The sequence below is a fragment of the Lithobates pipiens genome, unplaced genomic scaffold, assembly GCF_037356315.1.
Source record: "Lithobates pipiens isolate NorthernLeopardFrog02 unplaced genomic scaffold, aLitPip1_a1.2 Scaffold_16, whole genome shotgun sequence".
NCBI lineage: Eukaryota > Metazoa > Chordata > Amphibia > Anura > Ranidae > Lithobates > Lithobates pipiens.
The window spans coordinates 528538796-528558422 of NW_027507748.1; the positions used below are offsets into that span (position 1 = coordinate 528538796).

Genomic DNA, 19627 nt, shown 5'->3' on the forward strand with positions numbered 1-19627 from the left:
CTTGCCCTTCTACGGGTTTTTGTGTGGTTACTTATTGCTTTGCTACAAAACTGAGGCGCTCCCTAAATGGGATTGGTTATATAGGGGAGGAATTCTCCTTGATTAGGGTTAACCAGTGTTCTATCACCGAAGGTGCCTTTCTAACCCACTATGTAATGAAGGCTCTGTGTCCCGTGATGTATTCCCAAGAAAAGCCAAGAAAAGCATTTTATAGGTAAGCTGTATTCAAAAAATCATATTTTTGAAGCTCAAGTGATAGGTGGTTAACAGATGAAGTGGGGGACAAGGAGGTAGATGCATTTGGCACAAATATTAGCACTTAGTCATTACCCAATGTCACTTGTCCCATGAGCTTCAATAAAGATGGTTTTTGGAGGTGCAGCTGTCTGAAATCATTTTCTTTATAATTGCTCTGTTAAAAGGGAATCTTGGAAACCAGCTTATTGACTGTTTATTGCTCTATTTCAGGTAGCTGCAGTTTGACATAGTGAAATTGCAGCGAGAGCTGGTTGCAGGGCTGGGCCTACCAAAGTAAAGAGAACCTTTAATAATATCTACATTTTTCTAGAAGCAGAATCTCTGAAAGAAGGTACAGGGACATGTTTAAGACTTGAGGGCAGTATCAACTACAGGAAAATAACTCTCTCCACTGGATAGAGTTCTGCAAAGATTTTGTGAGGAGTTAAAATCCTTTCTGGAGTGATTCAATCAACACAGATTGCATACTTATTGTTTATGAATAGGGAAGGTCTTTTGTACACAAAAGGTCATAGCCAGATGGAGGAGAATCAAGAAAACCCTATTTCTTGCAGAGTTTCTCCTCCATGGAGTACTGCTGAATGAATTACTTTGAGATGAAAACACCTCAGCATACATCAAGTCCTGCAAGTGGGGGCGCACAGGAAAATACGTTTTGGCAGCTGCCAGAACCCAAATCCAGCGATTTTGTTAGAAGAGGACTCTGGAAGTGACAACTTTAACTTCGTTCACACTACATCCACAAACAGCACCTTGCCAGCAAAGTCCCTGGATACATAGTACATGGAGATAGCTGCCTACAGGATTCAGTGGCACCTGGAAACGTGACAGGCAATCCTCATCCATGCATGCAGGGTTCAGGTACAGCCACATCCCCTTTGGGCATCCAGTCCATAGGCAAGAAATATCTGTGAATGAATGATGTGGTGGAGCCATGCAAAGCACTGCCAAATTGACAGGAGCTGTCAGGGAAAAGAACCCTTTGATTGTGCAAAGAGGAGGGGCTGCTGACTCCATGTTTCAGGTCACACCATAACTATGGGTATATCATGAAACAGACTATTTTAACAGTTATCATTATTATGTAAAGTTTATTCCCCTTTCTTGACAATTTCTTGGAGAAAATATATTGCAAATAGGGAGCACATGCAAGCAGATATGTTAAAGAAAACTCCAGGATAACATTTTATAAACAATTAATAAACAATCAAATTAAAAAAATCTAACTACATTTTAAATAACACATCTTATGTCCGCATTTTACCGCAACTTTTTGCACCACACCTTCGAGATGTGCTGCAGTGTGAACAGGACACATAAGCGTTGATTTACTAAAGGAAACTCCACTATGCATTTTTCAAGTGAAGTTGCAATCATTTTCCCCAGAGCTTAGTGAACGTGGTGAAGCTCTGCTGATTTCCACCATTTGTTTATGTGCAAGCAAAAATGCATTTTTGTTTTTTTTTACATTTTCCTTGCACCCGATTTAGTATTCATTACAAAGTGAATCTACTATCTGTGTATGAGCCTTTACTGTTTTTGAGTTCATTAGTCTGTAACAGTTACTTGGATACAGTAGATTAAAAATCCAACACGTATATGTTGTGGTTGTCAGGTTTGCCAGGGGAAGTCATTTGCATAGGCAGGAAAATGTACAAAATATGTTTGTAATATAGTTGCCATATTGATAGAAGAAATGTGCAAATGCATATTGCACTCCAGAAATTCTTCTTTAATTTTAGAATTTTCAGCAGCAAGTGTCCAGCTGTGTCAGCAATAATAGGATTTTTATAACAGCTTACCTGTAAAATCCTTTTCTTAGAGTACATCACGGGACACAGGGCCATCATTATTAACTATATGGGTATATAGGCACCTTCAGGTGAAGGTCACTGGCATACCCAGGGCCGTCTTTAAGGCAGGGCAAAAGGGGCAGCTGCCCCGGGCCCTGTCATTGTTGTGGGGCCCAAAGCAGCTGCCCCATACTTACCAACTATCCCAGTTTAAATTCCCTCGTCCCTTGATGTTTTAGTCCCTTCCTGTGTCCTGATATCTCAGTGTGAAGTGCTGCTACTAATTCTGCCCAGCTCTGCCCTATTGTTGTGTACAGATGACACACGCTTCCATCTTACTCACTATCACTTACTATTATAATTATCATCCTAGCTACCTTTCCGGGTTTCTGAGTCTACACTAAACCCCATAGAGCTATTTCTTCAATCACTAATCCTATACGTGGTTCCTGTTCTGCTCTGCCATGTTGCCGCTTGGTCACCTCAGCTCCTGGGGTGATGTCTAACCTATGGCTCTTACAAGAAAGAGCAGCCAATTCCGAAATCCTCCCTGCTGAGGCTATAGCAAACAAGAACACTAACTTCCTTGTCAGAAGAACTAAGGGAGTATGTTGTATCGGTTCAAATGGCTGTTTTTTTAACTGACAAAAACAAAACTAAGTTCAAGTTCCAAGGGTTCAAAGGAGGTCTGACTGGCGTATTAATCCGCATCAACCCTTGCATAAAAACCCAAACCAAAGAATGTGAAGAAAGCGGTCTTTGAAATAAGATCAATAAAGCTGAGACTTGCCACTTGATAGTACTCAAGGCCAGCTTCATCTCTACCCCTATTTGTAGAAAGGCAAGAATTCTGCCTATGTTGTACTTCCGAGGGTGCCAACCCTCAGACTCACACCAGGAAACATAAGTCCTCCAGACTCTATAATATATAGTTCTGGAAGATGGCTTCCTTGCATTAATCAAGGCAGAGATAACTGACCTTGGAAGCCCACGTTTCTTCAGAAAGTGGGTTTCAATAGCCAAGCCATTAAATTTAGAGTTCGTAAGGTAGGATGGAATAGCGGCCTCTGTGAGAGTAGGTCTGACCATAGTGGAAGGGACTATGGATCCTCCACCGCCATCTTTACGATTTTTGCATTACCGGCTTTCTTTTCAGCTTGATCCTGCAAAGAAGCAGTGGCAGCAACTGAATAAGGGGGAATGGATAAATCAGAGAGAACTGATCCCATGGGGTCACAAACGCATGCGAGTGGATCCCTTGTCCTGGACACAAAGTTGACCAACTTCCTGTTTAATCTGGACGCCATAAGATTTACGTCCGCAGTCCCCCATCTTTGGCAAACAACCCGAAAAATGTCGGGGTGAAGGGACCATACCCCCAGGAGCAACTGCTGGTGGCTCAAGAAGTCCGCCTGCCAATTTTCTACTCCCGGAATGAAAACTGCTGATAGGCACGGAACATTCCTTTCTGCACAAGTTAGGACATGGTTCACCTCCCTCTGTGCTTCAAGACTCTTGGTGCCCCCTTGGTGACAGATGGAAGCCACAGCTGTGGCATTGTTGGATTGGATCCTGACAGGACAACCCCATAACCTGAATGTCCAGGCCTTCAGAGCCAGACCAGCTGCCCGAATGCCTAGGATGTTGATGGGTCAAGGACTTTTTGGTTCTTGACCACTGTCCCTGGACAGTTGTCTTCTCCAGCACTGCTCCGCAACCTGAAAGGCTGGCATTTGTCGTTACCACCTTCCAGTTAACTGGTCTACAGGATTTTCCTTTCAGCAGATTCTGGGTTACCAACCACCAACTGAGGCTTTGGGACACCCTTGGAGACATCCATATTGGCACGTCTAAAGCTTGAACCGTTTTGTTCCAAGCAGACAGGATACTGTTGGCAACAGTCTCGAATGAAACCACCTCGAATGAAGCCACCATCTTTCCTAATAAACTCATGCAAAGGCGGACTGAGGGTTATCTTTCTTAATCATACATTACGGAACACAGAGGCATAGTAGTTACTATGTGGGTTATATAGGCCACCTTTAGGTGATGGACACTGGCACAACCTAAGCAGGAAATTCAACTCCCTATATCACCTCTCCCCCTACAGGGAAAACCTCAGTTTTTTTCACCAGTGTCTTAGTTGTTGGTCACGAGTAGAGATGTGCTGTGCTGAGCTCTGCTGGAATGTTCCTTGCTGGGGCAAGCCATGCAACCGGATCCATTCAAAGTGTCTTTTCCAGGCCGAATTGAATGGTAACCGGGCCTCATATCCGAAAAAACAAGGCTTTACCTGCAACGCTTCTCTTTTTAGAGAGCTGGACCCCGGGATCCAGTATTTGTTTTTTTCAGCATATTCCTGGTGGGGTGCTTTTTACAGGCCCAGGGCTGTGGATCCCCCGATGAAAAGGGGGCCCCTGTCCCTGAAGTTTTTTTAACAGAGCCCACCATGAGCGGTGAAGATTGGGTCTGTTTTACCACAGAACCCTGCAACTGGATAAGGTAAGGGAGATTCTTAAGGAATTTTTCTAATTCTTGTGGGCTTTCTCCTTTAAGTAAATGTTTGCTATGCCTAAAGTCACCACCAGGGGCTGTCAAGAGCATATATCTGTTCCATGCTGGTCAGTCCTGCTCAGTGTCACAAGCCGCATGCTTCCTTCGAGCCCAAGCTCCAGGTAGAATGTGGAAAAGGTTTTTTTTTTCTGTTTAGGAATGTCCCTCCACAGCTTCTCCTCCCGGTTAGAGGCCATGGGGCAGCCGGCGGTATGCCGCACCGCTCTCGCCGCAATTACGGCAGCTCTCCATCCACCTGCCCTCCTCTCTCCTCCACCCCAGTGGGATCAGAGTCCCCTGCTCGCATGGGAAGGCAGTATTTTTTTGAAAAAAGATGAGGGGGCAGAAGAAGTGGTCAGAGAAGGGGGGACGGAGCATTAGTGCGGTGCGATGGTTCAACGTCCGCAAGCGCAGGCCATGCTTAGCTATAAAAGGTGCACTTTTTGCAGGTGCACACAGCTAAAGGAGGGACACAGAGCAGATGGATTGCATGTAAGAGTGGTTGGCAGAGGCATTCCCAGGCACATTTACTTAGCATCCGACTGAGCCTTATAGCAGCAGCAGTTGTTGAACTATATTGCTCAGCAGTGGATGCATTTCTGGTAGTACCTCTGCATTTGTGCTTAGCACTATGGGCAGAAGGGGAGAAAAAAAGGCTCAAAGGGGATCTCCTTTGAGGTCCCTCCTTCTGCAACGCCATCTACCCCTGATAAATGAGGATGAGAACGACTCCTCTTCTGAGGAATCAAGTGGGGAAGGACCCTCTTCAGCTTCACAGGCTGAGAAATTGCTGGTGCAATCTCTTACTGAAATGGTCTGCTCCACATTTATGTTACCCGTAATTGAGTCTGTTGAAAAGCCCACATCTGGTTTGGGTTCACTGAAGCCTCCTAAAGCTGTGCATGCCTTTCCTGTTCATTCATTGCTGGGAAATCTTATTTATTCTGAGTGGGATCACCCAGATAAGAGTTCTTTCCCTCCTAAAAAAGTTTTCAACACTTTATCCTATGGAGGGGAAAAAATATATATAAATAAAAAGAGTATACCAGCAATTGACGCAGCTATTTCCTCAGTAAATTAAAATTTGACTTGTCTAGTTGAAAATGCTCAAATGCTTAGAAATCCATCTGACGAAAAATTGGAATTCCTGTTAGAAAAATATTTTCTCTTTGGCAGGTTCAGCAGCTCAGCCTGCAGTGATGGCAATTGGAATGTCAGTCCCGGAGAGACCATTTGAGACAGGTGCTCAAGGTTTTCCCTGAACAGCTAGCCCAGGATTTAGCCAAGCTGCCAGGGGCTTGGTATTTTTCAATTGACACAATCGGAGATTCTACTCTGCAAACCTCTCACTTTAGGCTTGGGTTGGGGCATATTCGTAGAATCCTATGGTTGAAAAGTGGTCAGCCGAAGTGCCATGCAAAAGCTCCTGGCTAATTTTTCCTTTCCGTGGTAAAAAGCTGTTGGGGATGGAAAAAGGTACCCTTTTGCCAGTTAAGAAAAGGAGTAAAACGTCCCTCATTTAAACGGCTCTTTTCTACAGTGCCATGGGTGTCTGCCTTCAGGCAGTTGGGACAGCCTCCACCATCAGGTTCAAGAGGACCTCAGGGTCAACCCCAGGGACAAAAGAAGCCCTGGAGGGGAAAAATAAACCCTATAAAACGTAACACAAAAGCTTCTTATGAAGGGGCACCCCTGCTCGCTCGAGTGGGGGGGGGAGACTTCTGCAGTTCTCAAGGGTCTGGCAAGAGGAGTTTCAAGACAGTTGGATGGTCTCCATAAAAGCTCTAGGCTGCAAACTAGAGTTCCGAGATTTCTCGTCTCCTCGTTTTCCTCAGGGCAAAGGTCCATAGATCCAGAGAAAAAAGAAGTCTTCTTTTTTCAAGCATTAGTCCGACTTTTATCTCAAAAAGGGTCATGGGCGGTCCCCACGATGGAGCAGGGGTTGGAGTTTTTTCAAACCTTTTCACTGTGCCAAAGACCAAATGGGGATGTCAAATCCCATGCTAGATCTCAAGGATCTAAACTGGTTCCTGAAATACCCACTTTTTCCACATGGAATAAATCTAATCTGTTGTCTCCGTCCTATAAGGAGGAGAACATCGGTCGACATCAGGGATGCATACCTGCATGTGCCTATTTTTCCCCGCCCCTATCAAAAATATCTGCGTTTTGAAGTAAAAAAATGTCACTTTCTGTTGTAGCATTGACTTTTCAGTCTAGCTACTGCACCGCAGGTGCTAACAAAATGTCTGGCCCTTCCTTTGGCCAAATTAAGGAATCAAGGTATAACAATTGTAGCATACCTAGATGACCTGCTCTGAATAGACAGGTCGGTAGCCCGCTTAGACCAAAGCATGGTCTCCACAATCAGCTACCTGGAATACCTACGTTGGGTCCTCAACCCAGAGAGATCTTCTTTAAAGCAATTAAGAAGACTAAGAATACTTGGGTCTGGTTATAGATACAGCCCAGAAGAGGGTGGCTTTTACCCCAGGCAAACATCAGTTACGTAAAGGAGCGGGTTCATGTGGTCAGGGAAAAGAAGGGTCCTTCTATTGACCTTTGCATACGATTGTTGGGAAAGATGGTGACTTCATTCAAAGCGATTCCCTATGCTCAGTCTCATTCTAAACTGCTAAAAAACAGTAACCGGTTTACCTGGAACAAGAAGGTCCAAGCGATACATTTCCAATGCGTCTGTCGCCAAAGGGTGTGCCAGAGCCTCATTTGGTGGAAGATATCCAAGAATCTGCAGAAGGGGAAATCCTTCTTACCAGTTTCCTGGAAGATAACAGTTGCCAGCCCTTCGGGTTGGGCAACAGTCCTGAAAGAGGTGACTGTCCAAGGGAAATGGACCAGAATTGAAAGGACCTTGCCAATCAACATTCTAAAGATTTGGGTAGCGCACCTAGCCCTAAGGGCCTGAACATTCAGGTTGTGGATTTGTCCTGTCAGGATTCAATCCGACAATGCCACAGCTGTGGCTTATGTCAATCACCAAAGGGGCACCAGAAGTCATGCACCCCAGGGAGAGGTAAACCATATCCTAGCCTGGGCAGAAAATCCGGTGCAGTGGATATCGGCATTCTTCATTCCAGAGGTAGAGAATTGGCCGGCAGACTACTTGAGTCACCAGCAGTTGTTCCTGGGGGAGTGGTCCCTTCACCCCAAAATCTTTCTGCCTATATGCCAAAGATGGGGGATTCTGGCCATAGGTCTGTTTGCATCAAGATTCAACAAAAAAGTCGACAACTTTGTGTCAAAAACAAGGGATCAACTCACATATGGAACAGATGCGTCGGTGACCCCGTGGCATCAGTTCTCTTTGATTTATGCATTCCCTCCTATTATGCTGCTACCACGACTTCTTCACAAGATCAAGTAGGAAAAGAAGTTGTTGGTTCTTGTGGCCCCAGAAGATCTTGGTATGCAGAGATCCTAAGGATGGTGGTAGAGGACCCATGGACCCTACCACCACATCCAGACCTGCTTTCGCAGGGACCAGTATTCCATCCTATCTTACAAACGCTATATTTAATGGTTGGGCTATTGAAACCCACATTCTGAAGAATTGTGGGCTTTCAGACTCAGTGATATCTACCATGATTAATACAAGGAAGCCAGCTTCCAGAGTAATTTATTATAGAGTCTCGAAGGCATATGTTCTTGGTGTGAGTCCAGGGGTTGGAATACTAGAAGTTATAAGCCTTGCCTTTCTGTAAATAGGATTATAAATGAAGCTGGCATCAAGGGCCAGGTCTCGGCCTTATCAGTATTATTCCAATGACCACTTGCTTCGCATTCCCTTGTCCGGTGACACGGCTTAATCTGCCGATTAGGTCAACCTTAAAATCTTGGGACTTGAATTTGGTTTTGTCAGGTTTACAAAGACAGCCTTTTGGGCCGATACGACATACTCCCTTGATCCTTTTAACAAGTTGGTTTTTCTGGTTGCCTTATCTTCTGCAAGAAGAGTATCAGAACTGGTTGCTATTTCCTGTAAAGAGCAATATTTAATTATTCACAAGGATAAGGTGGTAATGCGTCCTTATCCTAGCTTTCTGCCGAAGGCGGTTTCAGGTTTTCATCTAAACCAGAATATTGTTCTACCTTCATTTTTTGTCCAGAACCCTGTTCTAATGGAAGAAAGGTCGCTACGTTCTCTTGATGTAGTGAGAGCAGTCAGAGTCTATTTGAAGACAACTACTTAGATTAAAAAGATTTAATTTTTTTTTGTGTTGCCTGAAGGTCCTATAAAAGGACAGGCAGAGTCGAAATCTACTATTTCTAAGTGGATCCGGCAAGTAATTATTCAAGCTTATGGATTGAAGGGAAGAGTCCCCCTTTTCAAATCAAAGCACACTCCACCAGGGCGGTTAGTGCTTCATGAGCAGTGCATTATTAAGCCTCCATGGCTCAAATCTGCAAGGCCGCAACTTGGTCTTCAGTCCATACATTCACCAGATTTTATCAGGCAGACGTAAGAAGGCATGAGGCTATCGCCTTTGGGCACAGTGTACTGCAGGCAGCAGTATATGTCCTCAGGCCTGATGGCATCCTACTTTTGTTTGTGTCTCCCTCCCCTCAGTTGGCATTGCTCTGGGACATCCCACATAGTAACTACTATGTTTGTGTGTCCCGTGATGTACAATTAAGAAAACAGGATTTTTATAACAGCTTACCTGTAAAGTCCTTTTCTTTGAAGTACATCACGGGACACAGAGGTCCTTCCCCTCTTTTTGGGTATACACGTGTATTGCTTTGCTACAAAACTGAGATACTCCCTGTAGGGGGAGGGGTTATATAGGGAATTGAACTTCCCATTTAGGAAGTGGCAGTGTCCATTACCTAAAGGTGGCCTATATAACCCACATATTAACTACTATGGCTCTGTGTCCCGTGATGTACTTCAAACAAAAGGATTTTACAGGTAAGCTGTTATAAAAAAAATTCTATTTTTGGACCTGACCATCTGCACCAGCTCTCTTTTGGCGTTACTCTTTGCCGGAGGCAAGAACACCTTTTTCGGGGCTGTGTCTATAAATCAGACCCAAGTACTCCAGCCTTTTTAGTGGTTTTAAGGAAGACTTCTCTAGGTTGAGAATCCAACCTAGACTTTCCAGGTAACCGGTTGTAATGCACACGCTTTGCTCCAAACAAACCACCCACTGGTCTATTAGCAATATATCGTCTAGGTACACCAAGACTGTTATGCCCTGTGCCCCAACCTTGGCTAGAGGTGGGGCCAGAACTTTTGTAAACACCCGGGGTGCTGTAGCTAGCCCGAAGGGCAAGGCTACAAACTGAAAATGATGCTGTTCTACCACGAACCACAGAAACCTTTGTTGAGCGAGAAATATAGGAACATGCAGATATGCTTTCCTAATGTCGATGGATGCCAGAAGTTCTCCTCCTTGTAGGATAGAAACCACCGACCTGATCGACTCCTGGTGAATAGAATCTTTAACGGCGTCTATGGCAAAACATAATGCTTTTGGTAGTTCGGCCAAATCCTGGGCTTGCTGTACATGAACCTCTTTAAGGGCCTGTGTAAACTGGTCCTTTAGGGATTGACAGATGCCAATTGCAGCAACTGTAACCACACCTGCTAAAGAAAAAGAGGATTTTAACAGGAATTCCAACCTTTTATTTGTTGAATCCTTAAACATTTGTGCATTCGCTACTGGACAAGTTAGACTTTGTTCACACTGGAAATCTCAGGCTCAACTTCTGGTACATAAAATTTTTTGGTGAATTTCTCCTCCATGGGATCGAGAACTGAGAATCTCGTTGGAGGGAGAAAATGCTTATCCGGGTGATCCCATTCAGCATAAATAAGCTGCTCTAGTAATGCATGGACAGGAAACACATGCAAAGGCTGTGAAGGTTTCAAGGAACCCAAAGAAGAAACAGAGCTTTCAGCTGACTCCGTTAGGGGTAGCTTGAAAGTGGCACGAACCATTTCTGTAAGGTACTGTACCAGCAATTTCTCAGATTGCGATGCTGAAAGGGGTTCATCCATCGTCATTTCCTCTGCAGAGGAATAATCGGTTTGTCTTTCCTCCTGATTGCCAGAGGATAACACCTTATCCTCTACCCTTGGTAAAGGGTCTGAGGTGAGGGAAGAGGATCTAACAGACTTCTCATCCTTTTGGATGAAAGATGTGATTAAAAACACTAATCTTCCCTCTAACCCCAACAGGGCGGAGCAAAAAGCATCTTCAGTCACGTATACAGGGGCTGAGATGTGAGAAGAAGCTGCACCACCAATTGGTTCTAATAACTCAACCTGGCTTGCCACATCTGGTATTTAAGGAGAAGGTAACAGTGTGGAGGCACGACTGGAATTTTTTGTGGTGTCTTTTTTGGCAGACAGTCCTAAGCACAAAAGCAGAGGATCTATTTAAATGCACCAATCACTGAACAATAGTATGACAGTATAATGCCGCTAATAAAAGTTTAGTCTAGCACTGGGAAAAATGTCCTTTCCATATTAGGAATGCCCTTTGCAGCCCTTACGTGCCCCACGGCTCCTGTGTCCAGAGTGAACAGCCAGCTTGCTTCTCCTCACTATAGAACCAAGGCAGGACTGTTACAGTTAATGTCTCCATCGTGCACCGGCGTCCTCTGGGACGCTAAGTCCTAGACAAGCCACCGTGCCTAGGCCCCCGCAGACCCATCACCCACAGACCCATCACGAGGTTGGGGTGGGGGAGGAGAGGAAGAGCCTAATGACACAGAGCAAGAGGAAAAACTTCTGGAGCCGAAAACCGGGGGTATCCACTGTGCAAACTGCTGCTGCCACACACAGACTGACACTGAGCTAAAGTGAAGACAACTTCCTCTAGTGGAGATTTAAGGCATGAAAACATGTTTCCCTAAGGAAGTAAAAACCATAGGTGGACTCTTACAGTTCCTAGGCTTCTTCCCTTACCTTACCCTCGCTGCAGGATTCTGCTGATTTAATAGACAGATCCAAATTTCACCCATTATGGAGGACTGCGTTTAGCAAACCTTCAAGGATTGGGTCCCTTTTTATGGGGGTTCCACTCCCTTGGACCTGTATTAGCACCTTGTCAGGAAAAACTTTAGGTAATGTAAGCATAACCAAAGCCGTGGGCCCAGCCCTGCAAGGGGAGGCATTACAGGCAAAACCTCGTTCGTATGCGAGGCCCAGGTACCATCCACCTTGGCCTCAGTGGCACTTTGGATGGATCCGGTCTGTGGAAGCTATTTAAATCCAGCAAGGATCCCTCCAGTGGAGCTCCTCAGAGCACACCTTCACTCGTGACCAACATGTTAGACACTGGTGAAAAAACGAAGGTGCTCCTGGTAGGAGGAGGGGTTATATGGGAAGTGAACTTCCTGTATTGGGTATGCCAGTGTCCATCACTTGAAGGTGCTTATATATCCATATAGATAATAACTATGGCTCATGATGTTCGATAAAGAAAAACTTTTTTTTATATAATAAAGTATGCAACACAAGTTCAAATGACTTTATATCTAAATGAATTCATTATCAAGTGTTGCTTAAGGTGGTAATATTGTATTCTCAACTAGATTTAAAAAATGTGGATCAACACAATAGAAATAATCAATTACTGAAAGCAGAAGTTAATGATTATAAAAATCAAATATAGGTTTACACTGTGTATTAAGTACATGCTTGGATTGCATGAGTACTACGCACCTGAGAGTTCTCATAGAACAGAATGTCTGGTACTTTCATCTTCTCATCTGTATTAAACACTGGTACAGTCACACTTCCAAGCCTTAGTACGCCAGATTTAATTTCATCTAAAAAAAAAATAACCCATTACCCAAACACAAAATTAATGGAGTAACGAGTATGAAGAATCATTGAAATATGCTATTTTTACTTTTGATTTGTGCAGCCTGGTTATCTCTAAAGTGTGAATAAAGAAAATGTGGCACACACAGGAAAAATGAACACAATAAAAAAAATTCATCAAAGAACATATATGTAGAAAAATTAAGTAAAAAGTCCCAATATGGAGAAAAGCTTCCACCACTCAAAAGCAAATCGCCCTTCACCACATCGAACAGATAAGAAGATAGCAGGGTCCCATTACCTTCACCCGATAAGACAGACCCTTACCATCAATGTATAGATAATGCGCATGTAATAACATCAGGTCAGCAATTCCTCCCAATCAGTACCCTGGAGCAGGCTCTCTCAATGCATTGAACAGGTATAGGAATCTTTGCGTGGCTCAATGATTATATAAATAGAATAAAAAAGACACCGCTCATTGCACAAGTATGTTTATTGCTGTTTAAAAGTTACACTCACATTTGGTTGAATGAATGATGCGAAAACTGAAGCATCCAGCGCTTCAAAAGTAGCCGCTGTAGTATAGTTCATGCATGTTCCACGTCAAGTCCGGCTCCGCCCAACGTTTTCGTCATGAAAAATGCGTCATGAAGGGTGTGGTTTCACGTCTATAGGGACAGTTTATATTGGACAAACTCAACCGGAAGCGCTATGCATTCCACACAACAAGCGGGAACAACCAGTGCAACCAGAAGTATCCCATCACAGGAAACACCAGTAAATAACCGCTGTTAACCCAGCACAACATATATTATATATACATATATATATGTGTGTGTACACACACATTTTATTATATATATATATATATTATATATATACAGTGGTGTGAAAAAGTGTTTGCCCCCTTCCTCATTTCCTGTTCCTTTGCATGTTTGTCACACTTAAGTGTTTCGGAACATCAAACCAATTTAAACAATAGTCAAGGACAACACAAGTAAACACAAAATGCAATTTGTAAATGAAGGTGTTTATTATTAAAGGTGAAAAAAAATCCAAACCATCATGGCCCTGTGTGAAAAAGTGATTGCCCCCTAAACCTAATAACTGGTTGGGCCACCCTTAGCAGCAACAACTGCAACCAAGCGTTTGCGATAACGTGTAATGAGGCTTTTACAGCGTCCTGGAGGAATTTTGGCCCACTCATCTTTGCAGAATTGTCCTAATTCAGTTACATTAGAGGGTTTTCAAGCATGAACGGCCTTTTTAAGGTCATACCACAACATCTCAATAGGATTCAGGTCAGGACTTTGGCTAGGCCACTCCAAAGTCTTCATTTTGTTTTTCTTCAGCCATTCGGTGGTGGACTTGCTGGTGTGTTTAGGATCATTGTCCTGCTGCAGAAGCCAAGTTCGTTTCAGCTTGAGTACACGAACAGATGGTCGGACATTCTCCTTCAGGATCTCTTGGTAGACAGCAGAATTCATAGTTCCTTTTATCACGGCAAGTCTTCCAGGTCCTGAAGCAGCAAAACAGCCCCAGACCATCACACTACCACCACCATATTTTACTGTTGGTATAATGTTCTTTTTATGAAATGCAGTGTTCCTTCTACGCCAGATATACTTGGACACACACCTTCCAAAGAGTTCCACTTTTGTCTCATCGGTCCACAGAATGTTGTCCCAAAAGTCTTGGGGATCATCAAGATGTGTTGTGGAGAAATTGAGACGAGCTTTGATGTTCTTTTTGCTCAGCAGTGGTTTTCTCCTTGGAACTCTGCCATGCAGGCCATTTTTGCCCAGTCTTTTCCTGATGGTGGAGGCATGAACGCTGACCTTAACTGAGGCAAGTGAGGCCTGCAGTTCCTTGGACGTTGTTGTGGGGTCTTTTGTGACCTCTTGGATGAGTCGTCGCTGCGCTCTTGGGGTAATTTTGGGCGGCCGGCCACTCCTGGGAAGGTTCACCACTGTTCCATGTCTTCGCCATTTGTGGATAATGGCTCTCACTATGGTTCGCTGGATTCCCAAAGCTTTGGAAATGGCTTTATAACCCTTTCCAGACTGATAGATCTCAATTACTTTCTTTCTCAATTGTTCCTGAATTTCTTTGGGTCTCGGCATGATGTGTAGCTTTTAAGGATCTTCTGGTGGACCTTACTGTGTCAAGCAGCTCCTATTTAAGTAATGCCTTGATTGTGAACAGGTGTGGCAATAATCAGGCCTGGGTGTGGCTAGAGAAATTGAACTCAGGTGTGGACAACCACAGTTATAGTATGTTTTAACAAGGGGGGCAATCACTTTTTCACACAGGGCCATGATGGTTTGGATTTTTTTTCACCTTTAATAATAAACACCTTCATTTACAAATTGCATTATGTGTTTACTTGTGTTGTCCTTGACTATTGTTTAAATTGGTTTGATGTTCCGAAACACTTAAGTGTGACAAACATGCAAAGGAACAGGAAATGAGGTAGGGGGCAAACACTTTTTCACACCACTGTATATATATATACATACATACACACACACACATATATATATACATACATATATATGTAATTCACTGGACTATTAAAATAGCCTCTTATTATTCTATAACTATAGAAAGAAAAGGGCAAATAAGAAAGTTAATCAAACCTTATACTGGGTTTAACCCTGTGGCAAGGCCATAGCGGGACACGGTAGAACCACAGAACAGCGGCACCTTGTGGTATCGCAATAAACATAGATATATAAAAATTACTAACAATATATCAATAGGCAAAAAATTATTTTACATCACATCTAACAAAATCAAACAGCCACAAAAAATGGACATTATAAAAATTATAAAAAATATGATAAATACCAAAACTTCCTGGATTCATCCACCCCATATCATCACACATGGAAAAAATAGACCTTAGCTGTTATTAATGAAAGAGTTCAGGTCCCATTCAATATTCATTCCATGTGGATGATATGTCTGTGCCTGATAAATCCATTTAGTTTCTAGTTAAGACACCCCCGAAAGATGTTGCCCCCCCTCCAATGGCCTGAAAATTTATCAATAACCAAGAAGGTTGAACCTTCCGCGTTACTATTGTGTTTTAACACATAGTGTTTAGACAGGCTATGCTTTGGATATCCCCTCTTAATGCTGCTCACGTGTTCACTGAGCCTGACATGTAACAGGCGTATTGTACGTCTGATGTATTGCAGCCCATAAGGACACCTAATCACGTAAACCACGTTTTTCGTGGTGCACGTGATAAAAGACCTTATGGGAAAAGTCTCCTGAATAGAGGTGGCAACAAAAGACGGCGTCCGCCTACACTTATTAGCATTAAGTTTATAGATAGGACATTTCCGACCAGGCAAAAAAAGAAAAAAAAAAAAAAACGTCATGAAAAAAAAATAGGATTTTTTGTACTCACCGTAAAATCCTTTTCTCTGTAATTCACCGACCGACACAGCTCCTCTCTTAGCCATTGGGTTGTTAGCCCTATCACTAGGAGAATACGAGGCATTAGTTCTAACACAACACTTAGAACTTAGTTCCGCCCAGGGGGGCAGTCCCTTCGGTATCAACCCTCCCATCTGCAGACAGACCTCAGTACGTCAACAAGCAGTATAACATAAAGATAAAAGGAGGGGCGGGTGCTGTGTCGGTCTGTGAATTACAGAGATAAGGATTTTACGGCGAGTAAAAAAAAAATCTTATGTTCTCTTATATTCACCGACTGAAAAAGCTCCTCTCTTGGGACGTTCCAAAGTGCCAAACGAGGGTTGGGAAAAACAGCATAAAACTTCATCCACCATGGCAAGTGGGAACTAGTGAAACTTTACCCACAAAAAACAACAGTGCGTGGAAAAACCATAAAAAAAATCAGGGTATCCTCAACAGGAGTGATCACCTAAAACCGCACCAAACTGCGGAATAATGCAACAGCGCATTAACATAACAGTACTGTGTTTTTATCGAAAAAACAGGAAAAACAGAAAATATATATTGCATATTCAATTGCAACTACACGGCTGCCTGCAAACATCTACCTCGTAGAACTTGGTAAACGTGTGGACAGACGACCAGGTCGCCACTTTACACACCTAAACGGCAGACGCTTGGTGTCAGAAGGCCCAAGGCGTTCCGACTGCCCTCGTGGAGTGGGCCGGGCCCGGAAAGGGGGGCACCTGCCCCTTCAAGGTGTAGGCTTGTACTACAATCTGTCTGACCCACCTGGATATGGTGGCCGAAGAGACCACCATGCCCTTCTTTGGACCAGCCACCGAAACAAACAGTGAGTCTGACTTCCGAAAGGCAGCCATGGCAGACAAATACACCTTTAGAGCCCGAACCACATCCAGAGCGTGATGGGCCACCTCCTTAGGGTGCTTCGGCATAGGACACAGAGATGGTAATACAACGTCCTCATTGATATTCATAGTTTCATAGTTAGTAAGGTTGAATAAAGACACCAGTCCATCCTGTTCAACCTGAGTGAGTGTCTACAATTGTCCCTATCCCTGTACATTGCACACTCACATTGGTCCCTACCCTTAAGGAGCCCACAATACAAGGTCCCCACTCATCTACTAGGGTCAATTTTGGACAGAAGCCAATTAACCTACCTGCATGTCTTTGGAGTGTGGGAGGAAACCAGAGTACCTGGAGGAAACTCACGCAGGCACAGGGAGAACATGAAAACTCCAGGCAGGTAGTATCGTGGTTGGGATTTGAACCAGCGACCCTTCTTACTGCTAGGTGAGAGTGTTAACCACTACACCACTCTGCTGCCCTAGATATGAAAAGCCGAGACCACTTTTGGTAGAAAAGTCGGTTGCGGACGCAACACCACCTTATCCTTGTTGATAACCAGATAGGGCGACTTGCAAGACAAGGCCGCCAGTTCCGAAACCCTCCTGGTTGTTGTGATGGCCACTAGGAAGACCACTTTCTGGGAAAGAGTCAACAGGGGAATCTCCCTGATATTTTCAAACAGTGGTTTTTGAAGCGCCGACAAAACCAGGTTCAAATCCCAAGGGGGTAACGGTGGACGCACCGGAGGGACTACATGTCGTACCCCCTGAACGAAGGTACTCACTAAGGAGTGAGATGCCAGGGGTCGCAGGAAAAAAACAGCCAAGGCTGAAATTTGCCCTTTAATGGTGCTTACCGCCAATTTCTGGTCTACTCCTTGCTGAAGAAACAGCAGGATCCTGGATATAGAAAAGGAGCGCGGATACCATCCTTTCCTCTCAAACATGGAAATGTAGGCCTTCCAGTTACGATGGTATTTCATCCGATTTCCGTGTTCTTAACATAGTTGGGATCACCGAGTCCGACAGACCCCGGTTCCTCAACATCTGGCTCTCAATAGCCATGCCGTTAAAGCCAGCGATGGTAAAGCAGGATTGAGAATCGGACCTTGAGACAGAAGGTCCTCTCGCAACGGCAGTCACCAGGGAGCGTCCGCCACCAGATACACCAGGTCTGCTTACCAGGGACGCTGAGGCCAATCTGGGGCAACCAGTATCATTGGGATACCCTTGGATTCCACTCTGCGAAGTAGATGTGGTAACAGTTTTAGTGGAGGAAAGGTGTAGATCAGCTGGTACTGATCCCACGGAGCAAACAGTGTGTCTGTCGCATCTGCCCACGGATCTTGTGTTCTGGACATGAATCTTGGCACCTTGCAATTGAGACGGGAGGCCAACAGATCCACGTCTGGTGTGCCCCACGTCAGGCACAGTAACTGGAATATCTCCGAATGCAATGCCCATTCTCCGAGTCCAGCATTTGTCGACTCAGATAGTCCGCTTGCCAGTACTCCACTCCCAAAATGTAAATGGCCGACAGTCGGTCATTTAAATGGCCGGTATGTGTCGCTCTGCCCACCTAAGTATGTGAGCGACCTCCCTTGCAGCGACTGAGCTTCTTGTTCCCCTTTGGTGATTGACGTATGCCACAGCAGTGGCGTTGTCTGACTGGATCCTGATCGGACTCCCTTGCAGTCTCGTCAACCATGTGGAGAGGCAGAGCCTGATCACTCAATTCGAGCAGATTGATTGGCAACTTGGATTCTTCCGTCGACTAGAGGCCCTGAGCCGACTGAACCCCCATCACTCTACCCCAGCCGGATAGACTGGCATCCATAGTGATCACTGTCCATCACAGAGGTAGGAATGATTTTCCTGACTGAATCACCGGGGACCTCAACCACCATATCAGTAAGTCTCTGACTGACTAGCTCACCTGGATCTGTTGATCCAGGGACAACTGAGAGTTGTCCCATTTTGTCAAAATCTCCTTCTGCAGGACTCTGGTGTGGAACTGGGCATAAGGCACTGCCTCGAAGGAGGTTGCCATGTGGCCCATTACTCACATGCAAAAGCGGAGCGACGACCACTTGCAGTTCATCAGCAGTTTTACCGCAAATCTGAATCTGCAGCTTGTCTGAAGGGAGAAACACTTCCATGGAATCCAGCAGCAAGCCTAGGTACTCCAGACACTGGGTCAGTACGATCAACGACTTCCTTAGGTTCAACAGCCACCCAAATTCTTGCAGTGTCTGCATGGTGATCACCAAATCCTCCTCTAATTCTGAGGCGGAAGATGCCCTCAGGAGGAGATCGTCTAGGTATCCCACGATCGCAATCCCACGTTGCCGTAGCAACACCAAAACTGGAGCCAATACCTTGGTAAAGACTCGGGGGGCTGATGCCAGACCAAAGGGAAGGTGCCACAAACTGGTAGTGGGCTTCCCCGACTGTAAACCGCAGAAGGCATATCGATATGTGCAGGTACGCATCCTGGATGTCTAAGGATGCCATGGAGTCCCCTTTATGGAGTGCAGCGACTACTGAGCGAACTGATTCCATTCTGATCCTCTGCACTTTTACAAAGTGATTGAGGGCTTTTAGGTCCAAGATTGGACGTAGCCCTTCATTCTGGGGAACCGCAAACAGATTTGAGTAGAATCCCTGGAAGCGTCCCTTACCGCCCCCCAAGAGGGCCTTCCAGCGAGCCAAGATACTGGTATGCTGGAGGGGAAGAATCTGTTTGGTGGCCAAGAGAGAAACTATCTTGAAGCCTGTGAAAATAAGATCGCAGACCCATTGGTCGGATAACAGGGTTGCAAACTCCCGAAGGCGACCCCCCACCCGAGACATGGGTGGGGGCAAACCTTCATCGCAGTCTTGGTAGGCTTGCGGATCCAGGGACGTTTTTGACCGTCCATGGA

The 19627-nt window shown here is 44.7% G+C and overlaps 1 protein-coding gene across 3 annotated transcripts in view; it reads right to left on the minus strand.

The window, feature by feature from the left end:
• Positions 1–19627, minus strand: part of VWA8 (von Willebrand factor A domain containing 8) — a 678220-nt gene that overhangs the window by 392197 nt on the left and 266396 nt on the right. For all 3 annotated transcript variants that reach the window (XM_077483183.1, XM_077483182.1, XM_077483184.1), the window contains exon 20: positions 12298–12404. In XM_077483183.1, the coding sequence (XP_077339309.1) occupies positions 12298–12404 (107 nt within the window). The remainder of the gene's footprint in view (positions 1–12297; positions 12405–19627) is intronic.